This window comes from Salvelinus alpinus, chromosome 15 (genome assembly GCF_045679555.1).
Source record: "Salvelinus alpinus chromosome 15, SLU_Salpinus.1, whole genome shotgun sequence".
Classification (NCBI taxonomy): Eukaryota; Metazoa; Chordata; class Actinopteri; order Salmoniformes; family Salmonidae; genus Salvelinus; species Salvelinus alpinus.
Genome location: NC_092100.1, coordinates 51984783 through 52008149, shown reverse-complemented (window position 1 = coordinate 52008149; position 23367 = coordinate 51984783). Strand labels below are relative to the sequence as shown.

The 23367-nt window shown below is 42.1% G+C and overlaps 1 protein-coding gene and 1 pseudogene across 1 annotated transcript; both read right to left on the bottom strand.

Moving 5' to 3' along the window:
* Positions 1–23367, bottom strand: part of LOC139539343 (centrosomal protein of 290 kDa-like) — a 38546-nt pseudogene that overhangs the window by 13322 nt on the left and 1857 nt on the right.
* Positions 17854–23365, bottom strand: LOC139540307 (centrosomal protein of 290 kDa-like). Its single transcript, XM_071344047.1, has 4 exons — positions 22222–23365; positions 21872–21995; positions 20879–20979; positions 17854–20647 (listed from the first exon to the last, which is right to left on the bottom strand). The coding sequence occupies exons 2-4, from the start codon at positions 21927–21929 to the stop codon at positions 20435–20437; spliced, it is 372 nt and encodes a 123-aa protein (XP_071200148.1). The 5' UTR covers positions 21930–21995; positions 22222–23365; the 3' UTR covers positions 17854–20434.

Genomic DNA, 23367 nt, shown 5'->3' with positions numbered 1-23367 from the left:
CCCTCCATTTTGGCCATATTTCGAGTGTCAGTTTGGCTACAACCAATACTGTTCAGCCTTTCTTTCCGACACAAAGGAAGTCATAGCGGACACCTACGAAGGACTGTGTGATGATGGCATCTCAGGTAAGCAGCACTGGGCGTTCTTCCGTCCAACTTTTACATAGCTAGTAGTTAGCTCGTCCAACTTTTACATAGCTAGTAGTTAGCTCCTACGATTCAGTGTCGGTTCATAACTATATTACATACATACATACCGTAGAATGATAAATCATGCAATTATTATTTTCAAGCTAACCAAAAGCATTTAGCTACGAATGCCTGTACTCACCATTTTCAGTTGAATTAATCTAACTTTCTTTCATGACAACTCATAAGCAGGCCATGTCATATTTGTTTCATAGTAGATATATAATCATACTTCATGACAATGTGATGGTCATTTTTTTTTGCAGAAGGATGAAAGAACACAATATGTCTGTCAGAGGAATGTTATTCTGATATGTCCGATGAAGAGTTAGACCAGAAAGTCAGCGGCGTTAAGGCAAGGATGACCCATGCGGGCTTTAGAATGGTCAAAGGAAGACTAGGAGCAATGGGCCATTGTGTACAATGCAAAGAGTTGGGGAGTCTTGTTTCTAGTCTATTGCATAGTTACAATGTGTAATCATTGATGTCCCAGGAGCAGGAGTGGTAAACACTGTTGAAGTGTATAATTGTAATACATACATGCAGACACAGCATCATTCAAAGAATGGAGTTTGATACACCTGGCATTGGATATGACTAAAAAGGAATGTCTCACAGAGATTCATACCTGAACCACACCTTTATTTGCCAAGGAAGAGTACATGATCAGTGAATATATTCACTGTAGAGGCTACAATGTGGGGATCTCATGCGTGGTAATAACTACAGTAGATGTATACAGGACTTGCATCCTTGGCACAATAAAGTTATTATATTCTACTCAAGCCATAGGCTTCATTAATGCCATTCAGACTTGAAGTTGATTCAACAACTATGATAGCTGAGGTTCATAGATCGGTATGAATATTAGTTCAGAACCTAACGTTTTAGGGTCCATACACAGATCGGCTACATACTGTAGCTAGCTACACATCCATAGGCATACAGTTATTTTTATCCTCCACTACACAATAAGCAAGTAAATAGTTAGCTAGCTATGTTACTTCAGCTGCATTGCACGGCAAGCTTACACAATTGAACATTCAATTTGCAGTAAATGCTTTAGCTAGCTAGATTGTTTACATCCACTGTTTCCCAAGATGACAGCCTGGTTTGCTGGTTTTCTCTTGAGTCCCTAAAACATTAAACACGAATTACAATGTCACACTCATGTCATTACATAAGCTAGCTAGCTGGCTAATGTTAGCTAGTCAGCTAACTTGCTAAATAGCGATTTTTAGCTTGACTCGTTATGACGTTATAACTTACATTTGCTTCCCCGTAATGTTTTGTCAGCCATCTTTGATGAAGAAAGTCACCAGGGACGGATGGCTCGCGTCAAATTTGTCATTGGTACCACTGTCATTGGTCATATAAAATCCTTGTGACCCAAATGCATAATGAGTGCTTTAACTCCCCCTTGTGGTGGTCTGGAGCAATGAAGCTGTGATGCTGGGTACCTCTAAGTCCCTCAGTGTAAGCTCGCAACTTTTAAAGGAGGAACCATAGCAAGTTAAACTTAAGTGTCGTGTTACCGCAGAATTGTGCGTTTTTCATTGAGAAAAAAATAGACAATGCATAAGAAATATCTTGCAGCGTTTTGTAAAAGCACATCTAAAATGCTTATTCTGCTCGGCATCAGACAAAGTTTGTGCTCAGTTGCAGTTCTAAACTCAGATGACAATTCATGAACGCACATTCTATCACCAGACAGCGCTCTGTCTGATGTCTAGATACTTTTCTTGGTGTAGCCAGCCTATTTTTCTCCAGTAAAATAAAATATTAACTTAAAGGAAAACATTCATCTGATGAAAAGGAAGCTTTTCTTCGGGAATGTGTTGCACTTGTAACAAAGAAGCAGGAAGTCAGGAAATAGGTGCTGTCGGTGAGTTTAATAACAACGAACATAGTGATTACACGAATGAGAGTAGCATCTGAACATAAACACAGAAACAATAATGGGTGATAACAACGCAGTGCTAGAGAAAGGGGGAGGTGCCTAATGATGAGGTGCAGGTGTGTGTAAGGGAGAGCGGGAGTAGATGTTACAGTACCCCCCCCCCCCCTCCGCTACACCACACCAGCACTGGACCATACCCCTCTTAGTCCACCAGGTACTGTAGCCAACCCCCACGACATCAGGAGTTCTTGAGGGATCTGACGGCATAGGCTGGGCTTCCCTCAATGTCCAGGGGAGGCGGAGGGGTGTCGTGGGGGAAGGCATCAGCCAGGGGATCAGGAACCACTGGCCTGAGGTGGGAAACGTGAAAAGAGTCCATAGGGCCAGGGCCGGCTGGTACCCCAGGACACACTGAAACAGAGACAGCCCAGTGGAGGAGTGACGAAGTGAGTTCTGGGCGTACTCCGCCCAGGGAAGGAACCGGGCCATCTCTACCCCTGCCGGTCCTGACAGTGACTCCTCAGGAACCTCCCCAGCTCCTGGTTGGTCCTCTCCACCTGCCCGTTGGACTGAGGCCGGTACCTGGATGTGAGGCTGACCGTGACCCCCAGCTTCTCCATGAAGGCTCTCCATACCTTCGACATTAATTGGGGACCATGGTCAGAGATGATGTCTTCCGGAAGGCCATAGTGCCGGAAGACCTACTGGAACAGTGCCTCAGAGACCTGGAGAGCGGTAGGGAGACCAGAGAGGGGGATAAAACGGCAGGATTTGGAGAATCAGACAGGGGAAGATCAGTAACAAAATCTATGGACAAATGGGACCAAGTCCGCAGAGACACTAGGAGGGGAAGGAGTTTCCCTGCTGGAGCAGTCCCCTTATTCTTAGACTCGAACCTGGCCTGTATCTCCGATATGGCTGGTCCGAACAGTCTGGGGGGATCGATCTGTCCATTCAGGATCTTTCCCTTCTCCCTCTCAGACACCCTTGCGTTGTTCAGCCTGAGGGCTCTCTGGCTGACAGTCGCATGCGCCATGACCCTCCCAGAAGCTTCAGCGGTACACTTGACATGCTGACCCCACCGCTTGCATTGCAAAATATAACATAAATGTTATTCAATCATTGCACACACACTGCTGACACACGTCAACGAGCGTCTGTGTAGCCAGGGGCAAAAATAGAACTTGGTTCTATTTGTGACCCTTGATGTGCAGCAAGTCCCGCCGCTCCCATCTCCTCATTGGTCGTTAGGAGCATATACTTACGTGCCATCTCCTCATTGTTTTTTTGGAGCATATACCCACATGGGTGATTGAAAGATGAACTGAGGTCCACACTCCAGTCCAGTTGGTAGTGGTAATGCACCTTAAGGTTGGTTGCCAACCGCCATATAAATTCCAAAGAAGAAGAAGACTGAAAGAGGAAAGATTACTAGAAACGAACTCGGTTACCCTTTTATCTGTGGATTAATTGTCGGCGTAGAGGACCTTGTGCATTTCAGGTAAAATAACAACCCAATGTTTATATCCCAGGACAAATTAGCTAGCAACAGCAAGCTAAATTGCCATAAATGCTTAATGCTTTTCAATCTGTCCCCAAATTAATATAGTTGGTTCAGAGTTTTTTGATATTTTAACCTGCGTGTCCTGATCACATCTGGTGTGGGTGGACAAAATCAACATGCGGGCGAGCGGTCTGGTCAGCATGTGAGGGTCCGGGTGGTATGGTCGGCAATGTGACTTAGCTCCATTAGCTGCTCCTGGTCGACGGTGCCCATCCTGAGCTGCAGATCAGTAGATCCTCTCATATACGGATGCAGTGAAGCGATCATTGGGATGAATGAGCTTGGGGGCAGAGTAACAGGAGCTCAAGTCTTCGTGTCGAGGTGCTCAGCCAGGGAAGGCTCCACAGGAAGCGGGATGAGTCATCCCAACGACTTCATGCCATGAATATCCAAGTGGGGGTAGCCAGTCACAGGAGAAGGTGACTTGAGTGGCTCCACCCAGGAAGACTCCAACAACTCAAGACAGTCTGGGAAGTAGAATTGTAGATTTACTCTGAGAAGAGATTCCATCCATCCTAGTCTTCTTGGAAGGTGGGGGAGGTATGAGATGCTCAACATCAAGTTTGGTGGCAGAGTTGTCTGATTGCCTCGAAAAAGGGGATGTCAGTTATTGATTCCTGCCCTACCTCTTCAGTCTGGCTGGGTAGCACAAACTGAGCAGAAGGGAGAAATTCTTCAGGGTGTAATCCATCTCCTGGTCAGAGAGTGCGCTGCCTGATGCGGCAAGAGACATGCTGTCGTCCTCACTTCCGTATTTATTGGAATGAATGTCCGCCCCCCAGGAAAGATGGGGGTTCTCCGAATCAGCCTGAAGCGCAGGCGAGGGGATGCCTGAGTAGCTTCTCCCTTCTCTGGATACTTCCAATGTACTTCCCTCTACATCAAGGGACACCAGAGCCCAGCTGAGCGCAATGCACATAACTAGCGGGGTCGACGAGAGCCTCCATAGTGTTCAATGCTGAGGCAAGTAGTACAGAGCAGATGGAAATCCATCCGGGACATGTAATGTCCGCAATTGCACAGGGCAAGCTTTGCTAGGCTTGCTCTGCTTTTTCTCCCCCTTCCCTGATGACTTGGCCGGTAAGCCTGTCGACATTTCAGATGAAAGCAAATGGAATTACCGGGGGGCTAGCTAGCTAGCTACTCCACGCACTGCTACTATGACGTGAAGTCGGAAGAGACACGGGGTAACGTGAGCTTGAGCCAGATAAGCAGAAACAGAAAGCTTTATTTACCAGGGTGGTGTGAACTTCTTTTGGCTGCAATCCCATTAACGGGATCGATATGACAACAGCCAGTGAAAGTGCAGGGCGCCAAATTCAAACAACAGAAATCTCATAATTAAAATTCCTCAAACATACATGTATCTCATACAATTTTAAAGGTAATCTTGTTGTTAATCCCACCAAAGTGTCCGATTTCAAATAGGCTTTTCAGCGAATGCACCACAAACGATTATGTTAGGTCACAACCAACTCAAAGAAAAATTCAGCCATTTTTCCAGCCAAAGAGAGGAGTCACAAAAAGCACAAATAGAGATAAAATGAATCACTAACCTTTGATGATCTTCATCAGATGACACTCATAGGACTTCATATTACACAATACATATATGTCTTGTTCGATTAAGTTCATATTTATATCCAAAAACCTCCGTTTACATTGGCGCCATGTTCAGAAATGCCTCCAAAATATCCGGAGAAATTGCAGAGAGCCACATCAAATAACAGAAATACTCATCATAAACTTTGATGAAAGATTCATGTTTTACATAGAATTAAAGATACACTTGTTCTTAATGCAACCGCTGTGTCAGATTTCAAAAAGCTTTACGGCAAAACACAATATTCAATAATCTGAAAACAGTGTTCAGCCACAAAAGCAAGCCATACAGTTACCCGCCCAAATTGTGCAGTCAACAAAACTCATAAAAAGCTATATAAATCTTCACTTACCTTTGCTGATCTTCGTCGGAATTTACTCCCAGGACTCCCACTTCCACAAGAAATGTTCATTTTTTTCGGTAATGTCCATCATTTATGTCCAAATAGCTATTTTTGTCGCGTGTTGGGTATACAAATCCAACGTCACGGAAGCGCGTTCACTAAAACCTGACGAAATGTCCAAAAGTTCCGTAACAGTCCGTAGAAACATGTCAAACGATGTATTGAATCAATCTTTAGAATGTTTTTAACATAAATCTTGAATAACGTTCCAACTGGAGAATTACATTGACTTCAGATGAGCGATGGAACGGAGCTCCCTCTCATGTGAACGCGCATGGTCAAAGAATGGTCACCTCATGGCAGACCTGACTAATTCTCCTCTCATCCGGCCCCCCTTCACAGTAAAGTCAACCGACAAAGTTCTACAGACTGTTGACATCTAGTGGAAGCCGTGGGAAGTGCAAACTCATTCAAACAGTTTTAGAAACTTAAGAGTGTTTTCTATCCAATACTAATAATACTATGCATATATTAGCAACTATGACTGAGGTGCAGGCCTTTTACTCTGGGCACCTCTGTGCACCTTTCATCTAAGCTACTCAATACTGCTCTGCAGCCATAAGAAGTTAAACAGATTTGGCCAAGGGGTCTGTGGAACAAGTTTAGAGGGTTCAATACTATACAATGTAATAGTATTAATCTCCAATATAGGCTACAACAGTGCCTGGGAAGCTCACAGGGATCCACAGTACTCCATCAATGATCCAATTTTCAACTCAATGTTTATTCTATTCCCTAAATATTTAGTTTCGAATGTAATTTAAAACTGCAACATTTTCTCTATGCCCAATGGGAAATGTGTATAATTGCAGGAAATTTGCTTTAAAACTCCAAAATGTTCTCTCTTTATTTAACACACTCTAAAGTCGGAGTTGTGTTCTGATTTTGAAGGCGTCCCTGATGAATTTGCTGTCACAAAAGGGGTCCCCGGCCCCAAAAATTTTGGGAACCCGTGTTTTAAGGGTTAGGGACCAGAATTCTGATGTCTCCTTCTGTCATCTAACCTTGCGTTTAATCTCCTCCTCATCTGCAGAACTGAAGGTTGGTGTTGATATCGGTTTGATGGATCTGGCGGGCTTGACATCTTCCTCTAGCAATAAGCTGGTCATTGGGATCCCTATGATGGAGAAAAGTGGTGTTATCAGCACAAAAACACAGATATACTTAGTTAATTGGAGGATAAAACACTAATAACTACTAACAACTAGTACTTGTTATCAATACTTGCAAGGCATGCTGGCTAACCAACTCATATCTCCCTCCTATAGTTTTGTAGCAGGGAGCGGGTAGAGGGTATTTACCAGAGTTGTGGACTCGAGTCACATGACTTGGACTCGAGTCTGACTCCAGTCACAAATTTGATGAGTTGGGACTCGACTTGATATAAAATAATATAACGTGGACTTGGAGCCTCAAGACTCGGGACTCGACTTGAACTTATCTGGCCAGGTTTTATAATGTTTTGTCAATCATTTTGTGGCACAGAGTCTTCGTGGATTACATTACACGCAGTAGCCACTGCATCGCTCTTGCAAACCTGCAGCAGATTGGCTAGTGAAACGCATACTCAGCACTCTGACTGGACCAGCAATCAAAACAGGTCGGGTGGTAAACTGGCGAACAGATTGCTGATTTGCTGTACAGCTTCAGATAGGATCGCGCAAACGTCAAATTATAGGAAGAGGATTGCCATAGTAAATAAATATGTAGCTCCAAAATTGTTTGGTGATCATTAATATTAACAGTTTACTTTGCAAGCTCATCACCAATGGGGCAACACTTACTAGCATAGGCCTACTGGTATTTGAATATATAACAACTGCTTCAAATGTATAATTTACTCATGAAGCTTGCATTTTGAATTTGTTTAAAATGAATTATTACTGTGGCGAAGACGCATCATACACGGGGCTCTACAGTTGCGTTCGACAGTTTCAAGTTGGATATTCAACGGATATTCGCGCTTTCAAACCTCAATAGCTTTCAAACCAATTGAGCCACAGACTCCAAATAAGTGTCATGATGTTGGAAAAATTGGGCACAATATTGCACAGGTCTTATTTTCACGATTGGGACATTATTCGCTTTCCAAAGCTAATAAACATGTGGAAATGGTGAATTAGTTAGGGAGCGTAAACAAAGTACAAACTTTTTTTACATTCAAATTTCAATAGCTCCTTGGTCATGTGACCTACTGACATCAAACAAGGTTCAGAATGTCCAATTACTACCCTTCTATATTGCACACCCTTTAGTTTGTCCATTTTCATCTCACAAGATTTTACATTAATTTTTCAAAATGTAAAGTTTCAATAGCTCATTGGTCGTGTGACCTAGTGACTTCAAACAAGGTTCAGAATGTCCACTCAGTGGGCCTACATATTGCACATCCTTTAGTTTGTCCATTTTTATCTCACATGGTTTTACATGAATTTTTCAAAATGTAGAATTTCAATAGCTCCTTGGTCATGTGACCTACTGACCTCAAAGAAGGTTCAGAATGTCCACTGACTATACCTTCATATCGCACACGCTGATGTTTGTCTACTTTCATCTCATGCTATTAGACTTAAATCTGTAAGCTTTGCAGGCCTTCATTTTACATGGGTGTTAAATATATTTTTTTAAGTCAACAAATATTCCATCCTCACAATAAATAACTATCTTTCACATGGACACTGAAAAGATCCACAAATGGCTGTATGTGGTATAGATCAAGGACAGGAGAGGTGTTCAAACAGATGTGCTTAAAGGAAGGTGCACAGGTAGGCCTCATGAAAAACACTGTTTCATATGCTCTTTTTAATCACAGTAATAGGCAGTGACTTGTCAGTCACAGTGAGCTTGATAACGTGAAAGAATCCTTTTCATAGCATCACTTTCATATACTGGACATTAAGACAAATCCTTCTACGTTGAGTATTAGAACGCAGTTTACAGAACCTGATAATGACTTGATATTTGAGTGCATTCACAACAAGCCACCTGCAGACAACTTACAAAATGCAATATTGCATTTGAGGGTTCGTTTTTCTGATGAGAATAGTTATTTGATGCATGGCCTACTATTTCTAGCTGGGGAAATAAATTCCTACGTCTTTTGTGAGTAAAATCCTTTTTCCAAAATTGATTTAGGTACATTTTTGTGAAGAGGTATGAGGGTTGTGATATGGGTCATTTAATAGCAAAATCATTTAAGGGATCAATACATTTCTATATTGCTTCCCCAGTATCTGCATGAACCATCAGGCCAAGTGTTTTTGGTAGACCCTGCTGGACAGAAAGAGAAGGAGGAATCGGAACACGCTGCATTCAAATTCAGGTCTTAGTTCTTCCATTGTAATGGATCTAATGCATATTAGCATTTTACATACATTCATAAGTGTAATACCTTTTTATGACATACTGTGAAAAACTCTCTTGGCTGCTGGCTCTGTCACTTTCAGACATGCGCAGAGCAGACTTGAACCGCAGGGGTTCTCTGTAAAGAGAGAGTAATCCAAAAGGCACAGACACACCCCTTGACTTTCAATTGGCACCGTTGACCTGTATGTATTCTCTCCTGATTGGCTCTGTGGTGCACAGTCTGGCAGTCTGACTAAAGTGCCAGAGGTATGAGGAGAGACATCCTACTTTGTATTTAAGGGAACAAATATTTCCTAACACTTTGGATCCTATTCTTGGACAGTTAGAAGACACAATGCATCAATTATTTTTATTTATTTATTACTAATTACTGTCCATGAGTAACCTCAACCTTGTGGGTCTATGAGTGTTTGGGCCAATAAAGTGCCAAATCAATTCTACCACTGACTAGTCTCTCACACCCCTATGACGGGGAGCAATAGTTTTTAATCTAAACCAGCTCTTTTTTACTGTAGTACACTAACCCCTAATTGGAGCTCTTTTCTTGACACATAGTAGGAGTTTACCAGATAACAAGTCAAGAAGATGAAAAAGTAGATTATTGTAAGGGTGTATTACATCCTGTGCTGGCCCCATTGTCATATCCATTCTGGATTCTGAGTGGTAAAATCATAGCTGAAAAATGCCTTTATGTATGTGTATACATTTTCCGCCAAGACAGAACTGCCAAAGGGGGTGGAGTTGCAATCTACTACTGAAGAGACAGCCTGCAGAGGTCTGTCATGCTATCCAGGTCTGTGCCCAAACAGATTGAGCTTCTACTTTAAAAAATCCACCTTTCCAGAAATAAGTCTCTCACTGTTGCCGCTCATTTCCCTTGAATGTATTTAAACCCTTAGTGTTCCTCAGTTCTTTGCTCTGTGTTTGAATGTTAGCACCCTCCCCCAGCCATGCTGTGAACATTTGTTTCTCCAGTTGGAGTTTCTTGAGGTACTCTGGTTTTGTTCTTGTTTTCTTTTGAGGTTTGTTTTTCCCCTGCTGTTCCTACCACTTTGTGGATTTTCCTTGTGTCTTGGAGGATATACATTTTTTCTCTTGGATTTACTTTTGACGTTGTGGATTTATATTTTTGCCTGAATATCTTTTCCTTTTTACTTTATTAAATCACCGTCTCAAGTACTGCTGTGTCTGCCTCATCTTCTGGGTTCTGCCGACTATTAGTGGCTCAGTTTACTAAGTGACTGTTTCTCACACCGGAGACCTGAGTTCGTAACCGGGTTCTGACAGAGGATGCCTGGTTATTCTTAAAAGTGCTTTCCTCACCATCTGAAATAAGCATGCCCCATTCAAAAAAATTAGAACCAGGAACAGATATAACCCTTGGTTCACTCCAGACCTGACTGCCCTTGACCAGCACAAAAACATCCTGTGGCGTACTGCATTAGCATCAAATAGCCCCCGCGATATGCAACTTTTGAGGGAAGTTAGGAACCAATATACACAGGCAGTTAGGAAAGCAGCAAAGGCTAGCTTTTTCAAAAATAAAGTTACATCCTGTAGCACAAACTCCAAAAAGTTCTGGGACACTGTAAAGTCCATGGAGAATAAGAGCACCTCCTCCCAGCTGCCCACTGCACTGAGGCTAGGAAACACTGTCACCACCGATAAATCTATGATTATCGAGAATTTCAAGAAGCATTTTTCTACGGCTGGCCTTGCTTTCCACCTGGCTACCCCTACCCCGGTCAACAGCTCTGCACCCCCCACCGCAACTTGCCCAAGCCTCCCCCATTTCTCCTTCACCCAAATCCAGCTGTTCTGAAAGAGCTGCAGAATCTGTACCCCTACAAATCAGCTGGGCTAGACAATCTGGACCCTCTCTTTCTAAAATTATCCGCCGCAATTGTTGCAACCCCTATTACTAGCCTGTTCAACCTCTCTTTCGTATCATCTGAGATCCCCAAAGATTGGAACGCTGCCGCGGTCATCCCCCTCTTCAAAGGGGGAGACACTCTTGACTCAAACTGTTACAGACCTATATCTATCCTACCCTGCCTTTCTAAGGTCTTCGAAAGCCAAGTTAACAAACAGATCACCGACCATTTCGAATCCCACCGTACCTTCTCCGCTATGCAATCTGGTTTCCAAGCTGGTCATGGGTGCACCTCAGCCACGCTCAAGGTCCTAAACAATATCATAATCGTCATCGACAAAAGACAATACTGTGCAGCCGTATCCATCAACCTGGCCAAGGCTTTCGAACTCTGTCAATCACCGCATTCTTATCGGCAGACTCAACAGCCTAGGTTTCTCAAATGACTGCCTCGCCTGGTTCACCAACTACTTCTCAGATAGAGTTCAGTGTGTCAAATGGGAGGGCCTGTTGTCCGGACCTCTGGCAGTCTCTATGGGGGTGCCACAGGGTTCAATCCTCGGGCCGACTGTTTTTTCTGTATACATCAATGATGTCGCTCTTGCGGCTGGTGATTCTCTGATCCACCTCTACGCAAACGACACCATTCTGTATACTTCTGGCCCTTCTTTGGACACTGTGTTAACTAACCTCCAGACGAGCTTCAATGCCATACAACTCTCCTTCCGTGGCCTCCAACTGCTCTTAAATGCAAGTAAAACTAAATGCATGCTCTTCAACCGATCGCTGCCCGCATCTGCCCACCCGCCTAGCATCACTACTCTGGACGGTTCTGACTTAGAATATATGTACAACTACAAATACCTAGGTGTCTGGTTAGACTGTAAACTCTCCTTCCAGGGTCACATTAAGCATCTCCAATCCAAAATTAAATCTAGAATTGGCTTCCTATTTCGCAACAAAGCCTCCTTCACCCATGCTGCCAAACATACCCTCGTAAAACTGACTATCCTACTGATCCTTGACTTGGCGATGTCATTTACAAAATAGCCTCCAACACTCTACTCAGCAAATTGGATGCAGTTTATCACAGTGCCATCCATTTCGTCACCAAAGCCCCATACACTACTCACCACTGCGACCTGTATGCTCTCGTTGGCTGGCCCTCGCTTCATATTCGTCACCAAAACCACTGGCTTCAGGCCATCTATAAGTCCTTGCTAGGTAAAGCCCCACCTTATCTCAGCTCACTGGTCACCATAGCAGCACCCACCCGTAGCGCGCGCTCCAGCAGGTATATTTCACTGGTCACCCCCATTCCTCTTTTGGCCACCTATCCTTCCAGTTCTCTGCTGCCGATGACTGGAACGAATTTCAAAAATCACTGAAGCTGGAGACTCATATCTCCTTCACTATCTTTAAGCATCAGCTATCAGAGCAGCTTACAGATCATTGCACCTGTACGTAGCCCATCTGTAAATTGCCAAACCAACTACCTCATCCCCATATTGTTATTTATTTTATTTATATATTTTGCTCCTTTGCACCACAGTATCTCTTCTCTACTAGTATCTTCTGCACATCTCACTCCAGTGTTTATTTGCGAAATTGTAATTATTTCGCCACTACGGCCTATTTATTGCCTTACCTCCCTAATCTTACTTAATTTGCACACACTGTATATAGACTTTTGTATTGTGTTATTGATTGTACATTTTTTTATTCTATGTGTAACTCTGTGTTGTTGTTTGTGTGACATTGCTTTGCTTTATCTTGGCCAGGTCGCAGTTATAAATGAGAACTTGTTCTCAACTGGCTTACCTGGTTGAATAAAGGTGAAATAAAAAATACTGTATGTGGGAATGTCTTATGGCCGTCCTACATGTAGTGTTGGTACATGGAGTACTCCTCAACTGCATATATCATAAATTGCAATTGCAAATAGAAGTATTATGTTCAACAACTGACATTTTCAGATATTATTTTGACACACACACTTTGGTGCTTACAATTCATTCTCTATTGTCATAGATTTGGTGTGCACTGTCATCTGTGATCTTTGTGATATGACTTTCTTTAAGCACGTACTGATGAAACTCTCACTTAATATTTTTTTCTTAAAGTCTACAAACGCTCTACAGTCGTGGCCAAAAGTTTTGAGAATGACACAAATATTAATTTCCACAAAATTTGCTGCTTCAGTGTCTTCATATCTTTTTGTCAGATGTAACAATGGAATACTGAAGTATAATTACAAGCATTTCATAAGTGTCAAAGGCATTTATTGACAATTACATGAAGTTGATGCAAAGAGTCAATATTTGCAGTGTTGACCCTTCTTTTTCAAGACCTCTGCAATCCGCCCTGGCATGCTGTCAATTAACTTCTGGGCCACATCCTGACTGATGGCAGCCCATTCTTGCATAATCAATGCTTGGAGTTTGTCAGAATTTGTGGGGTTTTGTTTGTCCACCCGCCTCTTGAGGATTGACCACAAGTTCTCGATGGGATTAAGGTCTGGGGAGTTTCCTGGCCATGGACCCAAAATATTGATGTTTTGTTCCCCGAGCCACTTAGTTATCACTTTTGCCTAATGGCAAGGTGCTCCATCATGCCTGAAAAGGCATTGTTCGTCACCAAACTGTTCCTGGATGGTTGGGAGAAGTTGCTCTCTGAGGATGTGTTGGTACCATTCTTTATTCATGGCTGTGTTCTTAGGCAAAATTGTGAGTGAGCCCACTCCCTTGGCTGAGAAGCAACCCCACACATGAATGGTCTCAGGATGCTTTACTGTTGGCATGACACAGGACTGATGGTAGCACTCACCTTGTCTTCTCCGGAAAAGCTTTTTTCTGGATGCCCCAAACAATCGGAAAGGGGATTCATCAGAGAAAATGACTTCACGCCAGTCCTCAGCAGTACAATCCCTGTACCTTTTGCAGAATATCAGTCTGTCCCTGATGTTTTTCCTGGAGAGAAGTGGCTTCTTTGCTGCCCTTCTTGACACCAGGCCATCCTCCAAAAGTCTTTGCCTCACTGTGCGTGCAGATGCACTCACACCTGCCTGCTGCCATTCCTGAGCAAGCTCTGTACTGGTGGTGCCTCGATCCCACAGCTGAATCAACTTTAGGAAACGGTCTTGGCGCTTGCTGGACTTTCTTGGGCGCCCTGAAGTCTTCTTCACAACAATTAAACTGCTCTCCTTGAAGTTCTTGATGAGCCGATAAATGGTTGATTTAGGTGCAATCTTACTGGCAGCCATATCCTTGCCTGTGAAGCCCTTTTTGTTCAAAGCAATGATGACGGCACGTGTTTCCTTGCAGGTAACCATGATTGACAGAGGAAGAACAATGATTCCAACCACCACCCTCCTTTTGAAGCTTCCAGTCGTTTTTTCGAACTCAATCAGCATGACAGAGTGATCTCCAGCCTTGTCCTCGTCAACACTCACACCTGGGTAAACGAGAGAATCACTGACATGATGTCAGGCTGGTCCTTTTGTGGCAGGGCTGAAATGCAGTGGAAATGTTTTTGGGGGATTCAGTTAATTTGCATGGCAAAAGGGACTTTGCAATAATTTGATCACTCTTCATAACATTCTGGAGTATATGCAAATTGCTATCATACAAACTGAGGCAGCAGACTTTGTGAAAATTAATATTTGTGTCATTCTCAAAACTTTTGGCCATGACTGTACATTTATTCACTCTGTGATAGGGTTGGATCCTATATGCTACTTTTATTGTCCTGTAAATGGTTCAGTGCCTATAATTTAGGCTGTCGGTAGAATGGGACATAAAGGAAATTACCTCTACTAATAAATTACTACTAGATTATAGTGATAGGGAAAACAGCTTACACATTTGGCTTGTGTATTCATTTGCCTATAACTAATCATAAATCCATTATTTTTACAAAAAAAGAGAATAATTCAAAATGAGAAGATCCTGCCATGGAAAAGACTGGGCAGACATAAAGTGTAAAGGAGGGGAAATAACTCACACCATGCAGCAGGACACCTTCAGCTGTGAGGTCTTTGTAATGCAGGTTTGATAGTTATATTTTCAATAATGAATGGTTAGCTGTTATGTGACAATTAGGTCAAAAACTCTATTTTATTTTTTGGTGTAAATGGCCAAGTAAGTTGCACAGAACTTCCCCAACATCCCCTCCCAAATCGATATGGAACCTTCAAAATCACATGGAGCAACTGCGAAAAGAAATGGCTGAGGATATACTAAAAATGTCTGGTATGTAATGACATTTAATTCAACGTAAATGTAAATTCTTTATTTTTATGTAGTTGTGTCGGACGGCCATATGTTCAGTTCATGCCTATGATTTCAGAGTTCAACAAAGCCAACAACTGCTTCATGTGTGCCACTGATAACGAACCTGGATGTGGCCCAAAGACTGACTGGGTTAGTAACTTTATTTAACATGTTTATAATCTTTGGACAACAGTGACGGCATGTAAGACAATTTATGATATAACACAATGGATGGCTAATTCGTCATTCGTCATACTGCATTGATATTTGATATTATTTATAATGTGTTACGCTTTGTTTTGTTTTGATTGAATGTTTTGCATGCCAACGGTGGTTCCATGTGCTGTGCCTAGGAATGAAGACAAAAGAGTTCAACAGAGTAAAGAACACAAACTGGAAGTGCAGTCTGTTGTTGAAAATGTATGCTAAACCCCATCCACACTGAAGAGGCTCTGAAATGTACATCAACCAGGATAAAGAGAAAGTTAACACTGTGAAATGTTTCATACTTAATTGAAGTTAATGTCTGAAAAGATTAAAGGTCTACAATTTGTTTAATTTGTCAATATTACATTTTTATTCATTGATTTACTGGCCACCATTACTGTGGTTACATGTTTACATTTACATTTAAGTCATTTAGCAGACGCTCTTATCCAGAGCGACTTACAAATTGGTGCATTCACCTTATGATATCCAGTGGAACAACCACTTTACAATAGTGCATCTAACTCTTTTAAGGGGGGGGGGGGTTAGAAGGATTACTTTATCCTATCCTAGGTATTCCTTAAAGAGGTGGGGTTTCAGGTGTCTCCGGAAGGTGGTGATTGACTCCGCTGACCTGGCGTCGTGAGGGAGTTTGTTCCACCATTGGGGTGCCAGAGCAGCGAACAGTTTTGACTGGGCTGAGCGGGAACTGTACTTCCTCAGAGGTAGGGAGGCGAGCAGGCCAGAGGTGGATGAACGCAGTGCCCTTGTTTGGGTGTAGGGCCTGATGTTCAGCATATGTATTGGCCAGCAAACCCACTGCAGCCTACCTCACTAGCTTACTCTCCATCCCTGCTTTGGACAATTAATAGCATGACTCTCGTACTTTGCCCTTTTCCTTTATGGTTGACATTAACAAAGAAAGGAGATATTATCTGTCTCTCTCCTATTGTGTACCACTGTTAAATACTGTGGAAAAATAAATAAAAAACTGGGAAAATAAGTACTTAGAACTACCAATTATTGTAGATAAATATAAAAGAAAAGGGTAAACAACACTGGACTGAACCCCCTGATTGCCAAACTAATAATAATGTACAACAATATAGAAGATACCTGACTAGAGGTTGTGAAATATGTGTGTATATCCACTGTATGCTTCTTAGGTGTGTAATTGACATGACCAAGGAGCTATTGCAAATTTGAAACTATGAAAAATGTACGTTACACCGCATGATTTTACAGTACACAAACAAGAGTGTGCAATATAGAAGGGTAGTCAGCGGACATTTGATCACATGACCAAGGAGCTATTGAAATTTTACATTTTGAAAAATTCATGTAAAACCATGTGAGATGGAAATGGACAAACTAAAGGTTGTGCAATATGCAGGCCCACTGAGTGGACATTCTGAACCTTGTTTGAAGTCACTAGGTCACATGACCAAGGAGCTATTGAAATTTTACGTTTAGGAAAATTCATGTAAAACCATGTGAGATGAAAATGGACAAACTAAAGGGTGTGCAAATGCCATCGGGTTAGCTACAAACAGTTTTGAAAGTGTTAGGAGTAATGGTTAAAGAGCTATTGAAATTTGAAAAAAAATGATTTGTCACTATGTTGACGATCCCTAACTGTTGTTGGTGGACGTAGGGAAAACTACAGGTGAATATCCGTTGAATATCCAACCTGAAACTGTCTTTACCTCGGTCCAGTGGAGAGTGCTATTTTTATCTTGCTGAAATGTTTGCTCTTGCGTTCACACGTTTAAATGCATAGGTCCTATGTGGTAAATCAATATTCCATCTAATACCACAACAATTGCTAGCGTTTCACTTCAAGCTAGCTAGTTGTTGTTCTAGTGTCTGTTAAATGTTACAGTCACAACATCATCATCGTGTAGTCATGCATCTGTAGACCAGCGAGGAGGAGAAAAGACTGCTCTGGGTGAGCTAGCTAGAACAACATCAAATAGCTAGCTAAAGTATCAGATAAACATTTCAAGGAAAAGCATGGATAGATACTACCTGTAGTAATTGTATTATTTTTTAAACCATCTCATGCACATCTGTATCTTTGTTACATTCCATATTATATTTTAATATATTTGTACTGTATTGCTATCTGTCTCAAGTTGTACAAATCAACAGCGTGAAGAATACTGAATTCTGTTTGAATTGTCAAGTGGACTGAATTCTCATAAAAATAATGTTGTACCTCTCTTTCAGATATGCTAAGCACACCTCTGCTAGCCACACAGCCACTGCCTCAGAGTGGTTGGATACGCTCCTTCCTGGCTGTGGTGGTCATAAAATTGTCAGACGGTTATTGTCATGCAAAAGACTACCGGTCCCACGGTAATTGACCGTTAATTAACATAAACTCCAGTCCTCCCGCCACTCATACAAGCCGCTGATGCACGCCTTTGGAACATCTACATTTAAAAAAGTATAATAAATCAATTTAATATACACCAGCACAATAAATTCATTATTTATTTTAATCAGGTTTAACGAAACATTATATGAAGAAAATGCATTTCAGAAGAATTAGTATTACACAATTATTACAACACAGGGGTTGTAATATGGCTTTGTCCCCTGGCTTGGCTTCCCCAGTGATTTTACCTAAGCACCGCTACTGCTCATCAAGTGATCATATTTGTACAAATATATAAAGCCATATTACAACCCCTGTGTTGTAATAATTGTGTTGTTTGCTCTATAACCTGTTAGTTCAGTTGCCTTGCGACCGTGATATATAGGTCTAAGGCCGAGACAATAAGAAGACAGTGGCAGAATAGATTCAACCACACCTTTGTCTCATCACAAAACCAGAGAACAACCTCTGTCCAGTGACTATTCTCAATTTATTCCTGTCTTTACTAATATGTAAAATGAGTTTCAAATGGCCTGTTATGAAATGGGCAGGAACAGGGCAGGGGGAAAAAGACATGTCATCCGTATGCACTCAAATAGCGATTGGAGGAATTTTTTATATTTTCAGAATTAATTGGGTGACAGATTACCTTTAGCTATTGTAAAGGGTTGCGTCAATCGAATCTGGTATCAGGATAAATGTGATGCAGAGTCACCGAATATACTATAAGTACTTTTATTAAACTCAAGCGATAAATGCAATTTTCGTATATACGAGTTCACTGTATCACCACGCAGGGTAAAGCAGAGAACTGACTTATTCATACAGAGTTCTTCTTATATACTTCTGACAGAGTTAGTTCCCACTTCTGAGCTGGCCTGTCAGAGTAGAGGCTGAGCGAGGTCTAGACTCACTCAACCCATCGTTGGCGCACAGGCTGGTCCCAGCCCCCAGGCGCTCCTGTTGGCAGGTGTAGTTGTTGCTGGGCAGATTACCTTCTGGGCCCACACCCTGGATACAGTTATCACACATCTGGCTCCTGTTATTGTCTAACAAAAGACAGTTTGTTCTCGCAACACTATGCTCTGTATGTGTCTCCCACAACTCATGATAACTGCCTACACCCAAGGTTAGCCACAGCCTTCCCGCTAGTCACACCATATGTTGCAAAATGTTACTTCCAGCACGCACACACACACCCATGATAGGCCAAGCATATTTTCAATCCTCACACAATACAAAATATCTCACCACCATGAGTTTCCATCTCCTCCTCTCTCTCCCGTTTATTCATTTTTCGAGCATGCAGAGGGGCTGTCAACAGTTTAGTGAAATATGTTTTGTTGCGAAAACATGTTACTATCGATGTTCCCGAACAGATTTCACTTGGTTTCCCAAATGAAACACTGGGTAGCTGCAGGAACAGGGTTGGAGAGCCCATGGCACACAGAGTTTGGGTGGATTATCACCTGTCGCTGGAACGTATGCACTTGGTGTCAGGAAGCAGGTGCAGAAGGTAAGTTTAATGATCAGAGAAGCAGATAAACAAAACAGGAGAAATGTACTGAACGTGAACAAAAACCAATACTGCCTAATGACAGAGGCTACTGAGGGCTAAATAAAGGGAGAGTAATCAAGGTGATGATGAGGTCCAGGTGTGTGTAATGATGGGGAGCAGGTGTGCGCAATGATGGAGCCAGGACGGGTGGTTAGTAGACCTGCAGTAGGCATGACAGTCGTGCAGTGAGAGCATGCTCCTTAAAAAGCTATGGTTGATGCATGGAGTGAAATAAGTGTTGTTATATTTATTTCTCAGCTGCTCATATGAAGCACAGCTCAGCTATAAAGCCGAAGTAGCCTATCCAGCATCTTTCCTGAGTGGGCACGATGTTTATTGTGCACATGAATGTTCACAAGACTCATGAGGTAGAAGTTCTGTTTATTTAATTAAATGTATAGTTTCCTTTGTTCATATTTCCCGGGTTATGTCGGAGTTCTGTGTCCTATGTCTTTTTCATTCCGTTTCCATGTATGCATGGTGTTGAAATATCATTAAGATTCATTAAGTCTGATTAAGACGAATGTACCAATGTAACAAAGGATGTGGAAATCGGCTTTTACATTGTGGAACCAGTTTATTGATTGTATTTGCCAATTGGGTAATTGTATGGTTCTGGGGGCCAAGTGCTTATATTATGTAGGTCTACCTGTTTGAGCTGTTAAACAGATTCGATTTGGTTTCTCAAGGGGACGCTTTAGAGTCTTGCCCTCTCACCTGTGTCCGTTCAGATAGGACAGGAGGCTATTCCTTTTGGGCTATTGCCCATATCTTTGGTAAATCTACTTGTATATTTTGTATGATATGGCACATTCACCATTGGATCAACTAAACCTGTAAATAAATCTACACTCTTGAGCACTTCAACCTGCCTTGCCTTCTGCTGATTTCATGCCCTTACGACTGCTACAAGGTCCCTATTTTACAATTACATAGGCTAATCAAAATGTGTTGTAGACAAACTCATGAAAAGGGCTGTCTGGTAGACTCGATAAATAGACAAAGATTTAGCACTTTGTGACATTTGCTGATGTAAAAAGGGCTCTATAAATACATTTGATTGATTTGTAGTTGAACAAGTCATTGCATGTTTGTTTTTTTACTTGACTTGCGACTCGACTCTACTTGCTCTTAGAATGCACAACTTGGACTTGACTCGAGTCTTGACAAGTTCTACTTGGGACTTGACTTGAAACTCGGACCTTGTGACTTGAGACTTGCTTGTGACTCGAATGATAGGTGACTTGGTCCCACCTCTGGTATTTACCTTTGTCCTTTACCATTCCTCTGATTTGTTTCTTCAGTTCAAGTATCTCCTCTTCCAGTTGTTCGATCTGTGGGGTCAAAAGGGGTCATGAAGGAAACAGGGCCACTGGCAGAGCTAAAGGTTTTGTACCAAATGTCACCCTATTCCCTATATAGTGCACTACTTTTGACCATTGCCCATAGTATAGTGCACTACTTTTGACCAGTGTCCATAGGGCTCGGGTCAAAAGTAGTGCACTATGTAGGGAATAGGGTGCCAATTGGGACACAAACCTGACATCCCTCCCATCTGAATTTACCTCTTTGGTGAGAACCTGGTTCTCTGCTTTGAACTGCCGCTGTTTCAGGGATTCGGTTTTTCTGAATTCCGTCAGATCCACTTCCTCTTGGGGCTCCAGACCTTATGAAAGAGGATGATGGATGAAAAACAGAAACTGAATGAAAGGATATCCACTCCAACAACAAAACTCTCTAGCTAATAAGGTCATTCACTAACTTTATGAAATATCTGCTCTCTCTCTGTTTTTGATTTCTTTGTTGTTGTTTCTTGTTCTTATTTTACATAAAATTCTGTCTGTAAAGTGTGTTGAGATAACGTGAAATTAACTTTAAATGTGACTTAACGTTTGTTAATTTAAACGAGACTTTCCTTAAGATCTGCGTTGATTCTCATTTCTAGCTGGTTGATATCTGTGGTCATGGCCTCCGTCTCACGGTCTCACACTCTCATCTGATTCTTACATTCTTTGATCTCAGCGATGGCCACCTGCAGACCATCAGTGCTCTGCAGGACAGTAAAGGGAGCCTAGAAAGATCAGCCATGGCTTTCGAACTTTGTTTAATCTAGGACACAAGCTTTGACAGACCAGACATCTCGAAAACAAAATCTGTTGCATGAGTCATGAGAATAACCACAGGGGTCGGGAGAATTGTTTTTTGATTCGTTTATAGGAACTTGGGTTTGTTGGAGAACCCTTAAGCGACTGGACGTGTGTGAAACTGGGCAGGCTGGGGATGTGGTTTAGGCTGTCCCTGGCGTCTGTCTCGGCTAGCTCGGCCACACGTTCTGCCTCCCGTGCTCTTGTCTCTGTGGCCTGCAGCTTAGCATTTAGCTTGTCCAGCTTCCTCTGCTGGATGGCTGATGGCAAGCCTGGGGATTATTTTATTTTTTGTTGACCTATGAGCTATTGCTAACAATGCTACATCAGAGTCTATGGCTACACTTATGCTAAAGAGCTCATGCTAATGTGCTAAATGGCTGTGCTTTTACAACAAGAGAATTTGACAAGCACCTCTGTCTTTCTTCAGGGGATTCTTGAGTTCCTCTATGAGCAGAGCATTTCTCTCCATCTCCCCCGTATACTACTCCACTTGCTCTGTCAGCATCTTGATTTGATTGTCCCGCTCTTGCACAGCCTTGAAGACATTCAAAAACATTTTATTAGTTTGGATCGAGTAGGACGAACAGGCAGAGCAGAGCCAACGTTAATAGAAGGACAACCACAGAAGATCACAGCAGGTTGTGATTTGTGAACAATATTGTGTAATAAAATACATGAGATATTGTGAAAGGAGATTTTTTTTTAAAAGCAGAGAGAGGTACGCAAAATAGGCAAGAAATATGGAGGACTGAGTAACTTACAACACACAGCTCATATATGACCTGGTCACGAGTCGGTGATGGAAGAGAAGTTCAAGTAAGGACAGGAGAAAAGAACAGACTGAACAGTAACAAAAGAAGAAGAGAATCTGCAGTGGAAATCACAGATGGAGGTGGTGTAAATACAGTAATTCAACACACATTTCAAAGATTATGTTCCTTTAAACAAAAACCACATTGTTTGAAAAAAAGTGTGAAATAGTTGAAGACGGAGGTTTACATACACCTTAGCCAAATAAACTGGGTTTAAATGTTTCACAATTCCTGACATTTAATCCCAGTAAATATTCCCTGTTTTAGGTCAGTTAGGATCACCACCTTATTTTAAGAATTGGAAATGTCAGAATAATAGTAGAGAGAATGACTTATTTCAGCTTTTATTTCTTTCATCACATTCCCAGTGGGTCAGAAGCTTACATACACTCAATTAGTATTTGGTAGCATTGCCTTTAAATTGTTTAACTTGGATCAAACGTTTCAGCTAGCCTTCCACAAGCTTCCCACAATAAGTTGGGTGAATTTTGGCCCATTCCTCCTGACAGAGCTGGTGTAACGGAGTCAGGTTTGTAGGCCTCCTTGCTCGCACACGCTTTTTCAGTTCTGCACACAAATGTTCTATAAGATTGAGGTCAGGATTTTGTGATGGCCACTCCAATGCCTTGACTTTGTTGTCCTTAAGCCATTTTGCCACAACTTTGGAAGTATGCTTGGGGTCATTGTCCAGTTGGAAGACTCATTTGTGACCAAGCTTTAACTTCCTGACTGATGTCTTGAGATGTTGCTTCAATATATCCACATCATTTTCCTTCGTCATGAGGCCATCTATTTTGTGATGTGCAACAGTCCCTTCTGCAGTAAAGCAACCCCACAACATGATGCTGCCACCCCCGTGCTTCACGGTTGGGATGGTGTTCTTTGGCTTGCAAGCCTCCCCTTTTTCCTCCAAACATAACGATGGTCATTATGGCCAAACAGTTCTATTTCAGTTTCACCAGACCAGAGGACATTTCTCCAAAAAGTACGATCTTTGTCCCCATGTGCAGTTGCAAACCGTAGTCTGGCTTTTTTTATGGCGGTTTTGGAGCGGTCGCTTCTTCCTTGTTGAGCAGCCTTTCAGATTATGTCGAT